At 44.7% G+C, this 18,171-nt stretch overlaps 1 protein-coding gene across 5 annotated transcripts in view; it reads left to right on the forward strand.

Annotated features, from left to right (window-relative positions):
- Positions 1–18,171, forward strand: part of prr5b (proline rich 5b (renal)) — a 72,980-nt gene that overhangs the window by 51,401 nt on the left and 3,408 nt on the right. For all 5 annotated transcript variants that reach the window (XM_071331858.1, XM_071331859.1, XM_071331860.1 and 2 more), the window contains 5 exons: positions 185–233; positions 955–1,012; positions 2,824–2,915; positions 6,014–6,154; positions 17,902–18,043. In XM_071331858.1, coding sequence (XP_071187959.1) covers positions 185–233; positions 955–1,012; positions 2,824–2,915; positions 6,014–6,154; positions 17,902–18,043 — 482 coding nt within the window. The remainder of the gene's footprint in view (positions 1–184; positions 234–954; positions 1,013–2,823; positions 2,916–6,013; positions 6,155–17,901; positions 18,044–18,171) is intronic.

Here is an 18,171-nt window from a genome sequence, read left to right on the forward strand (position 1 = left end):
ACACCCCAGATCAACCTTAACCCTAGCTTCATGTCCACACCCCAGATCAACCTTAACCCTAGCTCCATGTCCACACCCCAGATCAACCTTAACCCTAGCTTCATGTCCACACCCCAGATCAACCCTAACCCTAGCCTTCACAACGCTAACTGGTCACTGATGTTAAACTGCTGTTTTCTTCTAGGCAACTACTGAAGACGGAGCTGGGCTCTTTCTTCACTGAATACCTCCAGGTAAGAGGCTGTCTCTCTGCACCTCAGCACTGATATTAACATGACTCTGATATTAACATGACTCTGATATTAACATGACTCTGATATTACCATGACTCTGATATTACCATGATTCTGATATTAACATGACTCTGATATTAACATGACTCTGATATTAACATGACTCTGATATTACCATGACTCTGATATTAACATGACTCTGATATTAACATGACTCTGATATTAACATGACTCTGATATTAACATGACTGATATTAACATGACTCTGATATTAACATGACTCTGATATTAACATGACTCTGATATTAACATGCCTCTGATATTACCATGACTCTGATATTAACATGACTCTGATATTAACATGACTGATATTAACATGACTCTGATATTAACATGACTCTGATATTAACATGACTCTGATATTAACATGACTCTGATATTAACATGACTCTGATATTAACATGACTCTGATATTAACATGACTCTGATATTAACATGCCTCTGATATTAACATGACTCTGATATTAACATGCCTCTGATATTAACATGACTCTGATATTAACATGACTCTGATATTAACATGACTCTGGTATTACTAATATTACTCTGGTATTACTAATATTACTTTGATATTACTAATATATGTGGATATTACTAACATTACTCATGATATAGTAAAAAAGTCCTGGTCGTAGAATGTGAAACCATGTTTCCTCTGCAGAATCAACTGCTGACAAAGGGAATGGTGATACTGAGGGACAAAATGCGGTTCTATGAAGGTATGTATCATGTTACATTACTAATACAATAAAAATGTAGCACTGTTTGAAGTACTGTCGTAGTACTGTTTGAAGTACCGCAGTAGTAATGTTTGAAGTACTGTTTGAAGTACTGTCATAGCACTGTTTGAAGTACTGTCGTAGTACTGTTTGTACTGTTTGAAGTACTGTCGTAGTACTGTTTGAAGTACTGTCATAGTACTGTTTGAACTACCGCAGTAGTACTGTTTGAAGTACTGTCGTAGTACTGTTTGAAGTGTTGTTGTAGTACTGTTTGAAGTGATGTTGTAGTACTGTTTGAAGTACTGTCTTAATAATGTTTGAAGTACTGTAGTAGTACTGTTTGAAGTACTGTCGTAGTACTGTTTGAAGTACTGTCGTAGTACTGTTTGAAGTACTGTCGTAGTACTGTTTGAAGTACTGTCGTAGTACTGTTTGAAGTACTGTCTTAATAATGTTTGACGTACTGTCATAGTACTGTTTGAAGTACTGCAGTAGTACTGTTTGAAGTACTGTCGTAGTACTGTTTGAAGTACTGTCATAGTACTGTTTGAAGTACTGTCGTAGTACTGTTTGAAGTACTGTCGTAGTACTGTCTTAATAATGTTTGACGTACTGTCATAGTACTGTTTGAAGTACTGCAGTAGTACTGTTTGAAGTACTGTCGTAGTACTGTTTGAAGTACTGTCGTAGTACTGTTTGAAGTACTGTCTTAATAATGTTTGACGTACTGTCATAGTACTGTTTGAAGTACTGCAGTAGTACTGTTTGAAGTACTGTCGTAGTACTGTTTGAAGTACTGTCATAGTACTGTTTGAAGTACTGTAGTAGTACTGTTTGAAGTACTGTCTTAATAATGTTTGAAGTACTGTCATAGTACTGTTTGAAGTACTGTCGTAGTACTGTTTGAAGTACTGTTTGAAGTAATGTTTGAAGTACTGTTTGAAGTACTGTCATAGCATTGTTTGAAGTACTGTCATAGTACTGTTTGAAGTACTGGTTGGTCATGATGTAGCCTATTGTGGCCCATTTTCGTCTCTGTTGAGGTATTGTCAAGTGGTGAAGACACTCAAACCACCTGACCCTGACATCAAGTACACAGCTTATTTCTGCTGAAGTGCTATTGTCATGGCGACCAGACAGGAAGTGTTACTAACGTCACAGCCCTCAGACCACAACCAGATGTGAGATTTGACATTGTTGAAGAAGTTGAACCAGGCCTCGTCCCTCACCCTCCTATCCTTCCTCCCTCCCTTTACTGCCTCTCTTCGGTTCCTCGTCTGGTGTCAGTCAGTCCGCTTCTCACAATAGAACCCTTTCAAAATGACTTGTCCTCTTCAGATGGTTGAACCCAGTAGCCCTCTGCTCCAGCCGTGTCCCAGCCGGCCCCGCCACCACGACCCAGCCGTCCCCGCCACCATGACCCAGCCGTCCCCGCCACCATGACCCAGCCGTCCCCACCACCGTGACCCAGCCGTACCCGCCACCGTAACACAGCCGCCACCGTGACCCAGCGGCCCACACCACTGTGCCATTTGGCAGCACTGCTCAGAAACAGCTAACTGATAACTAAATCTCTCTCCGGATTCCCTCTGCCACAAGCAGGTCTCAGATCTCAGTGTGTGAGAGAGGGGGTGTTGATGCAGCTCTCTGCTGCTGTTGGTGGTTTTGAGGATCTGTGACAGTATCTGTGACAAACCAGGAGAAATTACAACATATCAAACATAGAACATTCACACTTTTGAGTCTATGCTAATTAACACCAAGTGCTAATTTCTGATTGGTTACATTGACTTCCTGGTTGTCTCCAGGTCAGAAGCTATTGGACTCCTTGGCAGAGACGTGGGACTTCTTCTTCTGTGATGTTCTGTCCATGCTTCAGGCTATCTTCTACCCAGTACAGGTACAGTTACTCATTTTGGGTGTCAGCACTGTTTATATTTAGTTGCAGGAGCTCCACAAATCAAATCAAATCAAATTTTATTAGTCACATACACATGGTTAGCAGATGTTAATGCGAGTGTAGCGAAATGCTTGTGCTTCTAGTTCCGACAATGCAGTAATAACCAACAAGTAATCTAACCTAACAATTCCACAACTACTACCTTACACACACACACAAGTGTAAAGGGATAAAGAATATGTACATAAAGATATATGAATGAGTGGTGGTACAGAACGGCATGGCAGATGCAGTAGATGGTATAGAGTACGGTATATACATATGAGATGAGTACTGTAGGGTATGTAAACATAAAGTGGCATAGTTTAAAGTGGCTAGTGGTACATGTATTACATAAAGATGGCAAGATGCAGTAGATGATATAGAGTACAGTATATACATATGAGATGGGTAATGCAGGGTATGTAAACATTATATTAAGTGGCATTGTTTAAAGTGGCTAGTGGTACATTTTTACATAATTTCCATCAATTCCCATTTTTAAAGTGGCTGGAGTTGAGTCAGTATGTTGGCAGCGGCCGCTAAATGTTAGTGGTGGCTGTTTAACAGTCTGATGGCCTTGAGATAGAAGCTGTTTTTCAGTCTCTCGGTCCCTGCTTTGATGCACCTGTACTGACCTCGCCTTCTGGATGATAGCGGGGTGAACAGGCAGTGGCTTGGGTGGTTGTTGTCCTTGATGATCTTTATGGCCTTCCTGTGACATCGGGTGGTGTAGGTGTCCTGGAGGGCAGGTAGTTTGCCCCTGGTGATGCGTTCTGCAGACCTCACTACCCTCTGGAGAGCCTTACGGTTGTGGGCGGAGCAGTTGCCGTACCAGGCGGTGATACAGCCCGACAGGATGCTCTCGATTGTGCATCTGTAGAAGTTTGTGAGTGCTTTTGGTGACAAGCCGAATTTCTTCAGCCTCCTGAGGTTGAAGAGGCGCTGCTGCGCCTTCTTCACAACGCTGTCTGTGTGGGTGGACCAATTCAGTTTGTCCGTGATGTGTACACCGAGGAACTTAAAACTTTCCACCTTCTCCACTACTGACCCGTCGATGTGGATAGGGGGGTGCTCCCTCTGCTGTTTCCTGAAGTCCACAATCATCTCCTTTGTTTTGTTGACGTTGAGTGTGAGGTTATTTTCCTGACACCACACTCCGAGGGCCCTCACCTCCTCCCTGTAGGCCGTCTCGTCGTTGTTGGTAATCAAGCCTACCACTGTAGTGTCATCCGCAAACTTGATGATTGAGTTGGAGGCGTGCATGGCCACGCAGTCGTGGGTGAACAGGGAGTACAGGAGAGGGCTCAGAACGCACCCTTGTGGGGCCCCAGTGTTGAGGATCAGCGGGGTGGAGATGTTGTTACCTACCCTCACCACCTGGGGGCGGCCCGTCAGGAAGTCCAGGACCCAGTTGCACAGGGCGGGGTCGAGACCCAGGGTCTCGAGCTTGATGACGAGTTTGGAGGGTACTATGGTGTTGAATGCTGAGCTGTAATCGATGAACAGCATTCTCACATGGGTATTCCTCTTGTCCAGATGGGTTAGGGCAGTGTGCAGTGTGGTTGCGATTGCGTCGTCTGTGGACCTATTGGGTCGGTAAGCAAATTGGAGTGGGTCTAGGGTGTCCGGTAGGGTGGAGGTGATATGGTCCTTGACTAGTCTCTCAAAGCACTTCATGATGACGGAAGTGAGTGCTACGGGGCGGTAGTCGTTTAGCTCAGTTACCTTAGCTTTCTTGGGAACAGGAACAATGGTGGCCCTCTTGAAGCATGTGGGAACAGCAGACTGGGATAAGGATTGATTGAATATGTCCGTAAACACACCAGCCAGCTGGTCTGCGCATGCTCTGAGGACGCGGCTGGGAATGCCGTCTGGGCCTGCAGCCTTGCGAGGGTTAACACGTTTAAATGTTTTACTCACCTCGGCTGCAGTGAAGGAGAGCCCGCAGGTTTTGGTAGGGGGCCGTGTCAGTGGCACTGTATTGTCCTCAAAGCGGGCAAAAAAGTTGTTTAGCCTGTCTGGGAGCAAGACATCCTGGTCCGCGACGGGGCTGGTTTTCTTTTTGTAATCCGTGATTGACTGTAGACCCTGCCACATACCTCTTGTGTCTGAGCTGTTGAATTGCGACTCGATTTTGTCTCTGTACTGGGACTTAGCCTGTTTGATTGCCTTGCGGAGAGAATAGCTACACTGTTTGTATTCGGTCATGCTTCTGGTCACCTTGCCCTGGTTAAAAGCAGTGGTTCGCGCTTTCAGTTTCACGCGAATGCTGCCGTCAATCCACGGTTTCTGGTTTGGGAATGTTTTTATCGTTGCTGTGGGTACGACATCGTCAATGCACTTCCTAATGAACTCGCTCACCGAATCAGCATATTCGTCAATATTGTTTTTCGTCAATATTGTCTCTCTCTCTCTCTCTCTCTCTCTCTCTCTCTCTCTCTCTCTCTCTCTCTCTCTCTCTCTCTCTCTCTCTCTCTCTCTCTCTCTCTCTCTCTCTCTCTCTCTCTCTCTCTCTCTCTCTCTCTCTCTCTCTCTCTCTCTCTCTCTCTCTCTCTCTCTCTCTCTCTCTGTGTAGGTGTGTGTCTGTCTGTCTCTCTCTCTCTCTCTGTGTGTGTCTCTCTCTCTCTCGGTGTGTCTCTCTCTCTCTCTGTGTGTCTGTCTGTCTCTCTCTCTCTATGTGTGTGTGTGTGTCTCTCTCTCTATGTGTTTCTATGTGTGTGCATGTCTCTGTGTATAATCTCTGTGTGTGTAATCGCTGTGTGTAATCTGTGTGTGTGTAATCTCTGTGTGTAATCTCTCTGTGTGTAATCTCTCTGTGTGTAATCTCTCTGTGTGTAATCTCTGTGTGTAATCTCTCTGTGTGTAATCTCTGTGTGTGTAATCTCTGCGTGTGTAATCTCTGTGTGTAATCTCTGTGTGTAATCTCTGTGTGTAATCTCTGTGTGTAATCTCTGTGTGTGTAATCTCTGTGTGTAATCTCTGTGTGTAATCTCTGTGTGTAATCTCTGTGTGTGCATGTCTCTGTGTGTGTAATCTCTGTGTGTAATCTCCACCAGGGTAAGGAGCCGTCGGTGCGTCAGCTGGCCCTGCTTCACTTCAGAAGCATCATCACTCTGAACATCAAGCTGGAGGACGCCCTGTCCCGCCCCCGCGCCCGTGTCCCCCCCTCTATCATACAGATGTTGCTTATACTGCAGGTAGGGAGTAGAGAGGCGCGCACACACACACACACACACACACACACACACACACACACACACACACACACACACACACACACACACACACACACACACACACACACACACACACACACACACACACACACACACAGTCAAACATGTACAGAGGCATACACACACACACACACACACACACACACACACACACACACACACACACACACACACACACACACACACACACACACACACACACACACACACACACACACACACACACACACACACACATAGTACTGTTTGAAGTACTGGTTGGTCATGATGTAGCCTATTGTGGCCCATTTTCGTCTCTGTTGTGTCCAAAATATAATGATATTCCAAAAAAGGTCTGGAAATCAGGATGAAAAATATAAATTATATTTGGACACAGTTCTATTAGACCACACAAAAAACTACACGTATCTAGGACTAAATATCAGCAACACAGGTCGCTTTCACATGGCTGTGAATGAGCTGAGAGACAAAGCAAGAAGAGCATGCCATTAAAAGGGCCATTAAAATCGAAATTCCAATTAGAATCTGGCAACAACAAAAATCGAATCAGTTATTGAACCAGTTGCTCTATATGGCAGTGAAGTATGGGGTCCACCATCTAATAATTAATTTACCAAATGGGACAAACATCCAATTGAAATACTACATGCAGAAATAGAAAGAGAGGAGAGAACAGGACCAAGAGAGAGGAGAGAACAGAGAACAGGACCAAGAGAGAGGAGAGAACAGGACCAAGAGAGAGGAGAGAACAGGACCAAGAGAGAGGAGAGAACAGGACCAAGAGAGAGGAGAGAACAGAGAACAGGACCAAGAGAGAGGAGAGAACAGAGAACAGGACCAAGAGAGAGGAGAGAACAGAGAACAGGACCAAGAGAGAGGAGAGAACAGAGAACAGGACCAAGAGAGAGGAGAGAACAGAGAACAGGACCAAGAGAGAGGAGAGAACAGAGAACAGGACCAAGAGAGAGGAGAGAACAGGACCAAGAGAGAGGAGAGAACAGGACCAGAGAGAGGAGAGAACAGAGAACAGGACCAAGAGAGAGGAGAGAACAGAGAACAGGACCAGGAGAGAGGAGAGAACAGAGAACAGGACCAAGAGAGAGGAGAGAACAGAGAACAGGACCAAGAGAGAGGAGAGAACAGAGAACAGGACCAAGAGAGAGGAGAGAACAGGACCAGAGAGAGGAGAGAACAGAGAACAGGACCAAGAGAGAGGAGAGAACAGGACCAGGAGAGAGGAGAGAACAGAGAACAGGACCAAGAGAGAGGAGAGAACAGGACCAAGTGAGAGGAGAGAACAGAGAACAGGACCAAGAGAGAGGAGAGAACAGAGAACAGGACCAGGAGAGAGGAGAGAACAGAGAACAGGACCAAGAGAGAGGAGAGAACAGAGAACAGGACCAAGAGAGAGGAGAGAACAGAGAACAGGACCAAGAGAGAGGAGAGAACAGGACCAAGAGAGAGGAGAGAACAGGACCAGAGAGAGGAGAGAACAGGACCAGGAGAGAGGAGAGAACAGGACCAGAGAGAGGAGAGAACAGGACCAGGAGAGAGGAGAGAACAGGACCAGAGAGAGCAGAGAACAGGACCAGGAGAGAACAGAGAACAGAACAGAGAACAGGACCAAGAGAGAGGAGAGAACAGAGAACAGGACCAAGAGAGAGGAGAGAACAGAGAACAGGACCAAGAGAGAGGAGAGAACAGGACCAAGAGAGAGGAGAGAGGACCAGAGAGAGGAGAGAACAGAGAGAGGAGAGAGGAGAGAACAGAGAACAGGACCAAGAGAGAGGAGAGAACAGAGAACAGGACCAAGAGAGAGGAGAGAACAGGACCAAGAGAGAGGAGAGAACAGGACCAGAGAGAGGAGAGAACAGGACCAGGAGAGAGGAGAGAACAGGACCAGAGAGAGGAGAGAACAGGACCAGGAGAGAGGAGAGAACAGGACCAGGAGAGAACAGGACCAGGAGAGAGGAGAGAACAGGACCAAGAGAGAGGAGAGAGGATAGAACAGGACCAAGAGAGAGGAGAGAACAGGACCAGGAGAGAGGAGAGAACAGGACCAAGAGAGAGGAGAGAACAGGACCAGAGAGAGGAGAGAACAGGACCAAGAGAGAGGAGAGAACAGAGAACAGGACCAAGAGAGAGGAGAGAACAGATAACAGGACCAAGAGAGAGGAGAGAACAGAGAACAGGACCAAGAGAGAGGAGAGAACAGGACCAGAGAGAGGAGAGAACAGGACCAGGAGAGAGGAGAGAACAGGACCAGAGAGAGGAGAGAACAGGACCAAGAGAGAGGAGAGAACAGGACCAAGAGAGAGGAGAGAACAGGACCAGGATAGAGGAGAGAACAGGACCAAGAGAGAGGAGAGAACAGAGAACAGGACCAAGAGAGAGGAGAGAACAGGACCAAGAGAGAGGAGAGAACAAAGAACAGGACCAAGAGAGAGGAGAGAACAGGACCAAGAGAGAGGAGAGAACGGGACCAAGAGAGAGGAGAGAACAGAGAACAGGACCAAGAGAGAGGAGAGAACAGGACCAAGAGAGAGGAGAGAACAGATAACAGGACCAAGAGAGAGGAGAGAACAGGACCAGGAGAGAGGAGAGAACAGAGAACAGGACCAAGAGAGAGGAGAGAACAGGACCAAGAGAGAGGAGAGAACAGGACCAAGAGAGAGGAGAGAACAGAGAACAGGACCAAGAGAGAGGAGAGAACAGGACCAGGAGAGAGGAGAGAACAGAGAACAGGACCAAGAGAGAGGAGAGAACAGAGAACAGGACCAAGAGAGAGGAGAGAGGAGAGAACAGGACCAAGAGAGAGGAGAGAGGAGAGAACAGGACCAAGAGAGAGGAGAGAGGAGAGAACAGGACCAAGAGAGAGGAGAGAGGAGAGAACAGGACCAAGAGAGAGGAGAGAACAGAGAACAGGACTAAGAAAGAGAGAGAGAAAAGAAATAGGAGCGGCTCTAGGCAGTACAAGAACCAGTATCAGAACCAGTATCAGTACCAGTATCAGAACCAGTATCAATACCAGTACCAGTATCAGAACTAGTACCAGTACCAGTATCAATACCAGAACCAGAACCAGTACCAGTATCAGAACCAGTATCAGAGCCGTACCAGTATCAGAACAGTACCAGTATCAGAGCAGTACCAGTATCAGAACCTATATCAGTATCCGTATCACTACCTACTGTAGAAGTACAGTGGGGAGAACAAGTATTTGATACACTGCCGATTTTGCAGGTTTTCCTACTTACAAAGCATGTAGAGGTCTGTAATTTTTATCATAGGTACACTTCAACTGTGAGAGACGGAATCTAAAACAAAAATCCAGAAAATCACATTGTATGATTTTTAAGTAATTCATTTGCATTTTATTGCATGACATAAGTATTTGATCACCTACCAACCAGTAAGAATTCCGGCTCTCACAGACCTGTTAGTTTTTCTTTAAGAAGCCCTCCTGTTCTCCACTCATTACCTGTATTAACTGCACCTGTTTGAACTCGTTACCTGTATAAAAGACACCTGTCCACACACTCAATCAAACAGACTCCAACCTCTCCACAATGGCCAAGACCAGAGAGCTGTGTAAGGACATCAGGGATAAAATTGTAGACCTGCACAAGGCTGGGATGGGCTACAGGACAATAGGCAAGCAGCTTGGTGAGAAGGCAACAACTGTTGGCGCAATTATTAGAAAATATAAGAAAATAGAAGAAGTTCAAGATGATGGTCAATCACCCTCGGTCTGGGGCTCCATGCAAGATCTCACCTCGTGGGGCATCAATGATCATGAGGAAGGTGAGGGATCAGCCCAGAACTACACGGCAGGACCTGGTCAATGACCTGAAGAGAGCTGGGACCACAGTCTCAAAGAAAACCATTAGTAACACACTACGCCGTCATGGATTAAAATCCTGCAGCGCACACAAGGTCCCCCTGCTCAAGCAGGCGCATGTCCAGGCCCGTCTGAAGTTTGCCAATGACCATCTGGATGATCCAGAGGAGGAATGGGAGAAGGTCATGTGGTCTGATGATTCAAAAATAGAGCTTTTTGCTCTAAACTCCACTCGCCGTGTTTGGAGGAATAGAAGGATGAGTACAACCCCAAGAACACCATCCCAACCGTGAAGCATGGAGGTGGAAACATCATTCTTTGGGGATGCTTTTCTGCAAAGGGGACAGGACGACTGCACCGTATTGAAGGGAGGATGGATGGGGCCATGTATCGCGAGATCTTGACCAACAACCTCCTTCCCTCAGTAAGAGCATTGAAGATGGGTCGTGGCTGGGTCTTCCAGCATGACAACGACCCGAAACACACAGCCAGGGCAACTAAGGAGTGGCTCCGTAAGAAGCATCTCAAGGTCCTGGAGTGGCCTAGCCAGTCTCCAGACCTGAACCCAATAGAAAATCTTTGGAGGGAGCCGAAAGTCCGTATTGCCCAGCGACAGCCCCGAAACCTGAAGGATCTGGAGAAGGTCTGTATGGAGGAGTGGGCCAAAATCCCTGCTGCAGTGTGTGCAAACCTGGTCAAGAACTACAGGAAACGTATGATCTCTGTAATTGCAAACAAAGGATTCTGTACCAAATATTAAGTTCAGCTTTTCTGATGTATCAAATACTTATGTCATGCAATAAAATGCTAATTAATTACTTAAAAATCATACAATGTGATTTTCGGGATTTTTGTTTTAGATTCCGTCTCTCACAGTTGAAGTGTACCTATGATAAGAATTACAGACCTCTACATGCTTTGTAAGTAGGAAAATCGGCAAAATCGGCAGTGTATCAAATACTTGTTCTCCCCACTGTATGTAGCATCACACTAAAGGCAGAACAACGACCAGTAAAGGTGACAGACTTCTCCCCTCTCTGCTCTGTAGAGCCCTCTGCCTCCCCTTCAGCAGGGCTGTCTGTTAGCATAGCTAGCCTCGTTAGCATTCCTCCTCTTTCTCCCCTCTCTGCTCTGTAGAGCACTCTGCCTCCCCTTCAGCAGGGCTGTCTGTTAGCATAGCTAGCCTCGTTAGCATTCCTCCTCTTTCTCCCCTCTCTGCTCTGTAGAGCACTCTGCCTCCCCTTCAGCAGGGCTGTCTGTTAGCATAGCTAGCCTCGTTAGCATTCCTCCTCTTTCTCCCCTCTCTGCTCTGTAGAGCACTCTGCCTCCCCTTCAGCAGGGCTGTCTGTTAGCATAGCTAGCCTCGTTAGCATTCCTCCTCTTTCTCCCCTCTCTGCTCTGTAGAGCACTCTGCCTCCCCTTCAGCAGGGCTGTCTGTTAGCATAGCTAGCCTCGTTAGCATTCCTATTGGAACACACTGTTCCAGCAAGCTAATGTAAGGAAACACATTCTTGTTTGAAGTCCCGGGGTGAGGAGGGGTGAGGGAAATTACACCCTTGCTTACATCACTCTCCCATTCCCCAAACAGACAGGCAGCCATGCATGGATGGACCTTGGTAATGCTAGGTTAGACCTTGGTAATGCTGGGTTAGACCTTGGTAATGCTGGGTTAGACCGTGGTAATGCTGGGTTAGACCTTGTTAATGCTGGGTTAGACCTTGTTAATGCTGGGTTAGACCTTGGTAATGCTGGGTTAGACCTTGTTAATGCTGGGTTAGACCTTGGTAATGCTGGGTTAGACCGTGGTAATGCTGGGTTAGACCTTGTTAATGCTGGGTTAGACCTTGTTAATGCTGGGTTAGACCTTGGTAATGCTGGGTTAGACCTTGGTAATGCTGGGTTAGACCTTGGTAATGCTGGGTTAGACCTTGGTAATGCTGGGTTAGACCTTGTTAATGCTGGGTTAGACCTTGTTAATGCTGGGTTAGACCTTGTTAATGCTGGGTTAGACCTTGTTAATGCTGGGTTAGACCTTGTTAATGCTGGGTTAGACCTTGGTAATGCTGGGTTAGTCTGTCTGTCTGTCTGTCTGTCTGTCTGTCTGTCTGTCTGTCTGTCTGTCTCTCCCTCTCCCTCTTTCTCATTACTCTGTGGTACAGCTTGGGTGACACTACAGAGTAGACCTTACACTGGAGACACCGTTCTATCTAAGTGGCCTGTATTGCTCACTAGGCCACATCTGCTTCTGATTAAAGCGTCCAGAGGGCACACAGACAAAGGATCAGTTTGTTTTGACAAGGGAAGAATGTACGTTTTGTTGAAGTTTTCTCTCTCTCTCTCTCTCTCTCTCTCTCTCTCTCTCTCTCTCTCTCTCTCTCTCTCTCTCTCTCTCTCTCTCTCTCTCTCTCTCTCTCTCTCTCTCTCTCTCTCTCTCTCTCTCTCTCTCTCTCTCTCTCTCTCTCTCTCTCTCTCTCTCTCTCTCTGGGTCTCTCTCTCTCTCTCTCTCTCTCTCTCTCTCTCTCTCTCTCTCTCTCAATTCAATTCAATTCAATTCAATTGACTTTATTGACATGGCAAGTTATTATTACTTACATTGTCAAAGTATACATATCGAAAAATTTAAATAAAATATATATGTATATATATACACAAAATATATATATATTTATATATAAATAAATGGTGGGACTAACAGTAATAATAATAGTAGTAGTGGACATGGGATTACCATTAATAACAGCTACAACAACAATATTAATCAGAACAACAATACATTAAAGCAACAGTAGTAGACCAGTGTCAACATGACTGAGAAGACACATGACCTGGTACGAAAGACAAAACAAAACTAAGCTAAATGGGAAATATTATCAACATTACTTTGCATTTTTCACTGGCTGTCCCTCAGGCTGTGGCAGGAGGACACATATTTGGCTGCCAAAACTGCACATTTTGGCTTTTCACCCAACAAATATTTGAATTTTTCTTCATCTTTTATAGTTTCAAATTCTTTGTATTGAATTATAATTTTGGGAAAGAAATATGCTCTTAGGTCTGAGTATTTGTCACAGTGTAGTAGGAAATGCACTTCTGTCTCTACCTCTCCCCTGGAGCAGAGTGAGCACAGCCTGTCCTCCCTGGGCAGCCAGGTTTGTCTGTGACGACTGGTCTCTATAGCCAGACTGTGCTCACTGAGTCTGTACCTAGTCAATGTTTTCCTCAGTTCTCTATCAGTCACAGTGGTCAGATAGTCTGCCACCATGTACTGTCTGTTCTCTCTCTCTCTCTCTCTCTCTCTCTCTCTCTCTCTCTCTCTCTCTCTCTCTCTCTCTCTCTCTCTCTCTCTCTCTCTCTCTCTCTCCCTCTCTGTCTCTCTCTCACCCTCTCTCTCTCTCTCTCTCTCTCTCTCTCCCTCTCTCTCTCTCTCTCTCTCTCTCTCTCTCTCTCTCTCTCTCTCTGGGTCTCTCTCTCTCTCGCTCTCTGTCTCTCTCTCTGGGTCTCTCTCTCTCTCTCTCTCTCTGTCTCTCTCTCTCTCTCTCTCTCTCTCTCTCTCTCTGTCTCTCTCTCTCTCTCTGTCTCTCTGTCTGTCTGTCTCTCTCTCTCTCTCTCTCTCTCTCTGTCTCTCTCTCTCTCTCTCTCTCTCTCTCTCTCTCTCTCTCTCTCTCTCTCTCTCTCTCTCTCTCTCTCTCTCTCTCTCTCTCTCTCTCTCTCTCTCTCTCACCCTCTCTCTCTCTCTCTCCCTCTCTGTCTCTCTCTGGGTCTCTCTCTCTCTCCCTCTCTGTCTCTCTCTCTGGGTCTCTCTCTCTCTCTCTCTCTCTGGGTCTCTCTCTCTCTCATTGGTCTTTGTTGTGTTGTAACAGCTTTCATCTGTGAACAATTTCTCTCCTATGTACTTGTTTAGCATTGATGTCATGACTCCAGTCAATGCATTGATGTGGTGGTTGTCAAACTCTGGTTAGCTAGATGTTTTGTGTTGTGGTTGAGTGAGTCAATGTATTATCGGAAGACAGTCTCCCTTCACCAATGTTCTGTTCCTTTTCAGGTTTCATGACAAAATAGTTCTGGTAAAGAAGTTGTTCTGGAAAGGATTTGGTTAAATGAAGTCCCAAACAAGCAAACTAGTTCCAGATCTCCCCATAATAGGTATTTAGTGTCATTAGCGAACACCCAGTCTGGGATTTTCCATGGTGTGATCGTATTATTTTACTGTCAATGGTTGGTACAGGGTGGGACAGTTACTGTCTCTCTGATATACAGTTAGTTACTGTCTCTCCTCTGATATACAGTTAGTTACTGTCTCTCCTCTGATATACAGTTAGTTACTGTCCCTCCTCTGATATACAGTTAGTTACTGTCTCTCCTCTGATATACAGTTAGTTACTGTCTCTCCTCTGATATACAGTTAGTTACTGTCTCTCCTCTGATATACAGTTAGTTACTGTCTCTCCTCTGATATACAGTTAGTTACTGTCTCTCCTCTGATATACAGTTAGTTACTGTCTCTCCTCTGATATACAGTTAGTTACTGTCTCTCTGATATACAGTTAGTTACTGTCTCTCTGATATACAGTTAGTTACTGTCTCTCTGATATACAGTTAGTTACTGTCTCTCCTCTGATATACAGTTAGTTACTGTCTCTCCTCTGATATACAGTTAGTTACTGTCTCTCCTCTGATATACAGTTAGTTACTGTCTCTCCTCTGATATACAGTTAGTTACTGTCTCTCCTCTGATATACAGTTAGTTACTGTCTCTCCTCTGATATACAGTTAGTTACTGTCTCTCCTCTGATATACAGTTAGTTACTGTCTCTCCTCTGATATACAGTTAGTTACTGTCCCTCCTCTGATATACAGTTAGTTACTGTCTCTCCTCTGATATACAGTTATTTACTGTCTCTCCTCTGATATACAGTTAGTTACTGTCTCTCCTCTGATATACAGTTATTTACTGTCTCTCCTCTGATATACAGTTAGTTACTGTCCCTCCTCTGATATACAGTTAGTTACTGTCTCTCCTCTGATATACAGTTAGTTACTGTCTCTCCTCTGATATACAGTTAGTTACTGTCTCTCCTCTGATATACAGTTAGTTACTGTCTCTCCTCTGATATACAGTTAGTTACTGTCTCTCCTCTGATATACAGTTAGTTACTGTCCCTCCTCTGATATACAGTTAGTTACTGTCTCTCCTCTGATATACAGTTAGTTACTGTTTCTCTGATATACGGTTAGTTACTGTCTCTCCTCTGATATACGGTTAGTTACTGTCTCTCCTCTGATATACAGTTAGTTACTGTCTCTCCTCTGATATACAGTTAGTTACTGTCTCTCTGATATACAGTTAGTTACTGTCTCTCTGATATACAGTTAGTTACTGTCTCTCCTCTGATATACAGTTAGTTACTGTCTCTCCTCTGATATACAGTTAGTTACTGTCCCTCCTCTGATATACAGTTAGTTACTGTCTCTCTGATATACAGTTAGTTACTGTCTCTCTGATATACAGTTAGTTACTGTCTCTCCTCTGATATACGGTTAGTTACTGTCCCTCCTCTGATATACAGTTAGTTACTGTCTCTCCTCTGATATACAGTTAGTTACTGTCTCTCCTCTGATATACAGTTAGTTACTGTTTCTCCTCTGATATACAGTTATTTACTGTCTCTCCTCTGATATACAGTTAGTTACTGTCTCTCCTCTGATATACAGTTAGTTACTGTCTCTCCTCTGATATACAGTTAGTTACTGTCTCTCCTCTGATATACAGTTAGTTACTGTCTCTCCTCTGATATACAGTTAGTTACTGTCTCTCCTCTGATATACAGTTAGTTACTGTCTCTCCTCTGATATACAGTTAGTTACTGTCTCTCCTCTGATATACAGTTATTTACTGTCTCTCCTCTGATATACAGTTAGTTACTGTCTCTCCTCTGATATACAGTTAGTTACTGTCTCTCCTCTGATATACAGTTAGTTACTGTTTCTCTGATATACGGTTAGTTACTGTCTCTCCTCTGATATACGGTTAGTTACTGTCTCTCCTCTGATATACGGTTAGTTACTGTCTCTCCTCTGATATACAGTTAGTTACTGTCTCTCTGATATACAGTTAGTTACTGTCTCTCCTCTGATATACAGTTAGTTACTGTCTCTCTGATATACAGTTAGTTACTGTCTCTCCTCTGATATACAGTTAGTTACTGTCTCTCCTCTGATATACAGTTAGTTAATGTCTCTCTGATATACAGTTAGTTACTGTCTCTCCTCTGATATACAGTTAGTTACTGTCTCTCCTCTGATATACAGTTAGTTACTGTCCCTCCTCTGATATACAGTTAGTTACTGTCTCTCTGATATACAGTTAGTTACTGTCTCTCCTCTGATATACAGTTAGTTACTGTCTCTCCTCTGATATACAGTTAGTTACTGTCTCTCCTCTGATATACAGTTAGTTACTGTCTCTCCTCTGATATACAGTTAGTTACTGTCTCTCCTCTGATATACAGTTATTTACTGTCTCTCCTCTGATATACAGTTAGTTACTGTCTCTCCTCTGATATACAGTTAGTTACTGTCTCTCCTCTGATATACAGTTAGTTACTGTCTCTCCTCTGATATACAGTTAGTTACTGTCTCTCCTCTGATATACAGTTAGTTACTGTCTCTCCTCTGATATACAGTTAGTTACTGTCTCTCCTCTGATATACAGTTAGTTACTGTCTCTCCTCTGATATACAGTTATTTACTGTCTCTCCTCTGATATACAGTTAGTTACTGTCTCTCCTCTGATATACAGTTAGTTACTGTTTCTCCTCTGATATACAGTTATTTACTGTCTCTCTCTGATATACAGTTAGTTACTGTCTCTCCTCTGATATACAGTTAGTTACTGTCTCTCCTCTGATATACAGTTAGTTACTGTCTCTCTGATATACAGTTAGTTACTGTCTCTCCTCTGATATACAGTTAGAGTCCATGAATCTAAAGGAGTGACTGAGGACTAACTGTGATGTGTGTGTTCCAGGGTGTCCATGAGTCTAAAGGAGTGACTGAGGACTAACTGTGATGTGTGTGTTCCAGGGTGTCCATGAGTCTAAAGGAGTGACTGAGGACTAACTGTGATGTGTGTGTTCCAGGGTGTCCATGAGTCTAAAGAAGTGACTGAGGACTAACTGTGATGTGTGTGTTCCAGGGTGTCAATGAGTCTAAAGGAGTGACTGAGGACTAACTGTGATGTGTGTGTTCCAGGGTGTCCATGAGTCTAAAGGAGTGACTGAGGACTACCTGTGATGTGTGTGTTCCAGGGTGTCCATGAGTCTAAAGGAGTGACTGAGGACTACCTGTGATGTGTGTGTTCCAGGGTGTCCATGAGTCTAAAGGAGTGACTGAGGACTACCTGTGATGTGTGTGTTCCAGGGTGTCCATGAGTCTAAAGGAGTGACTGAGGACTAACTGTGATGTGTGTGTTCCAGGGTGTCCATGAGTCTAAAGGAGTGACTGAGGACTAACTGTGATGTGTGTGTTCCAGGGTGTCCATGAGTCTAAAGGAGTGACTGAGGACTAACTGTGATGTGTGTGTTTCAGGGTGTCCATGAGTCTAAAGGAGTGACTGAGGACTAACTGTGATGTGTGTGTTCCAGGGTGTCCATGAGTCTAAAGGAGTGACTGAGGACTAACTGTGATGTGTGTGTTCCAGGGTGTCCATGAGTCTAAAGGAGTGACTGAGGACTAACTGTGATGTGTGTGTTTCAGGGTGTCCATGAGTCTAAAGGAGTGACTGAGGACTAACTGTGATGTGTGTGTTCCAGGGTGTTCATGAGTCTAAAGGAGTGACTGAGGACTACCTGTGATGTGTGTGTTTCAGGGTGTTCATGAGTCTAAAGGAGTGACTGAGGACTACCTGCGTCTGGAAGCTTTGGTTCAGAAGGTGGTGTCTCCCTACCTGGGAACCCACGGCCTCTACTCCAACGACGGATCCTCAATGCAATACTCCTCCTGCGTACTGGGTACTTAGACTAATACTCACACAGCTAAATGATTTAGATTTCATCATGCATGATTGTTACTCTCCATTCACAGCTGTTCAGCTGATGTGCTGTTAGTTTCCTGTGTTATACTAGTCTAGACGGCCTCA

Source organism: Salvelinus alpinus, chromosome 11 (assembly GCF_045679555.1).
Source record: "Salvelinus alpinus chromosome 11, SLU_Salpinus.1, whole genome shotgun sequence".
Classification (NCBI taxonomy): Eukaryota; Metazoa; Chordata; class Actinopteri; order Salmoniformes; family Salmonidae; genus Salvelinus; species Salvelinus alpinus.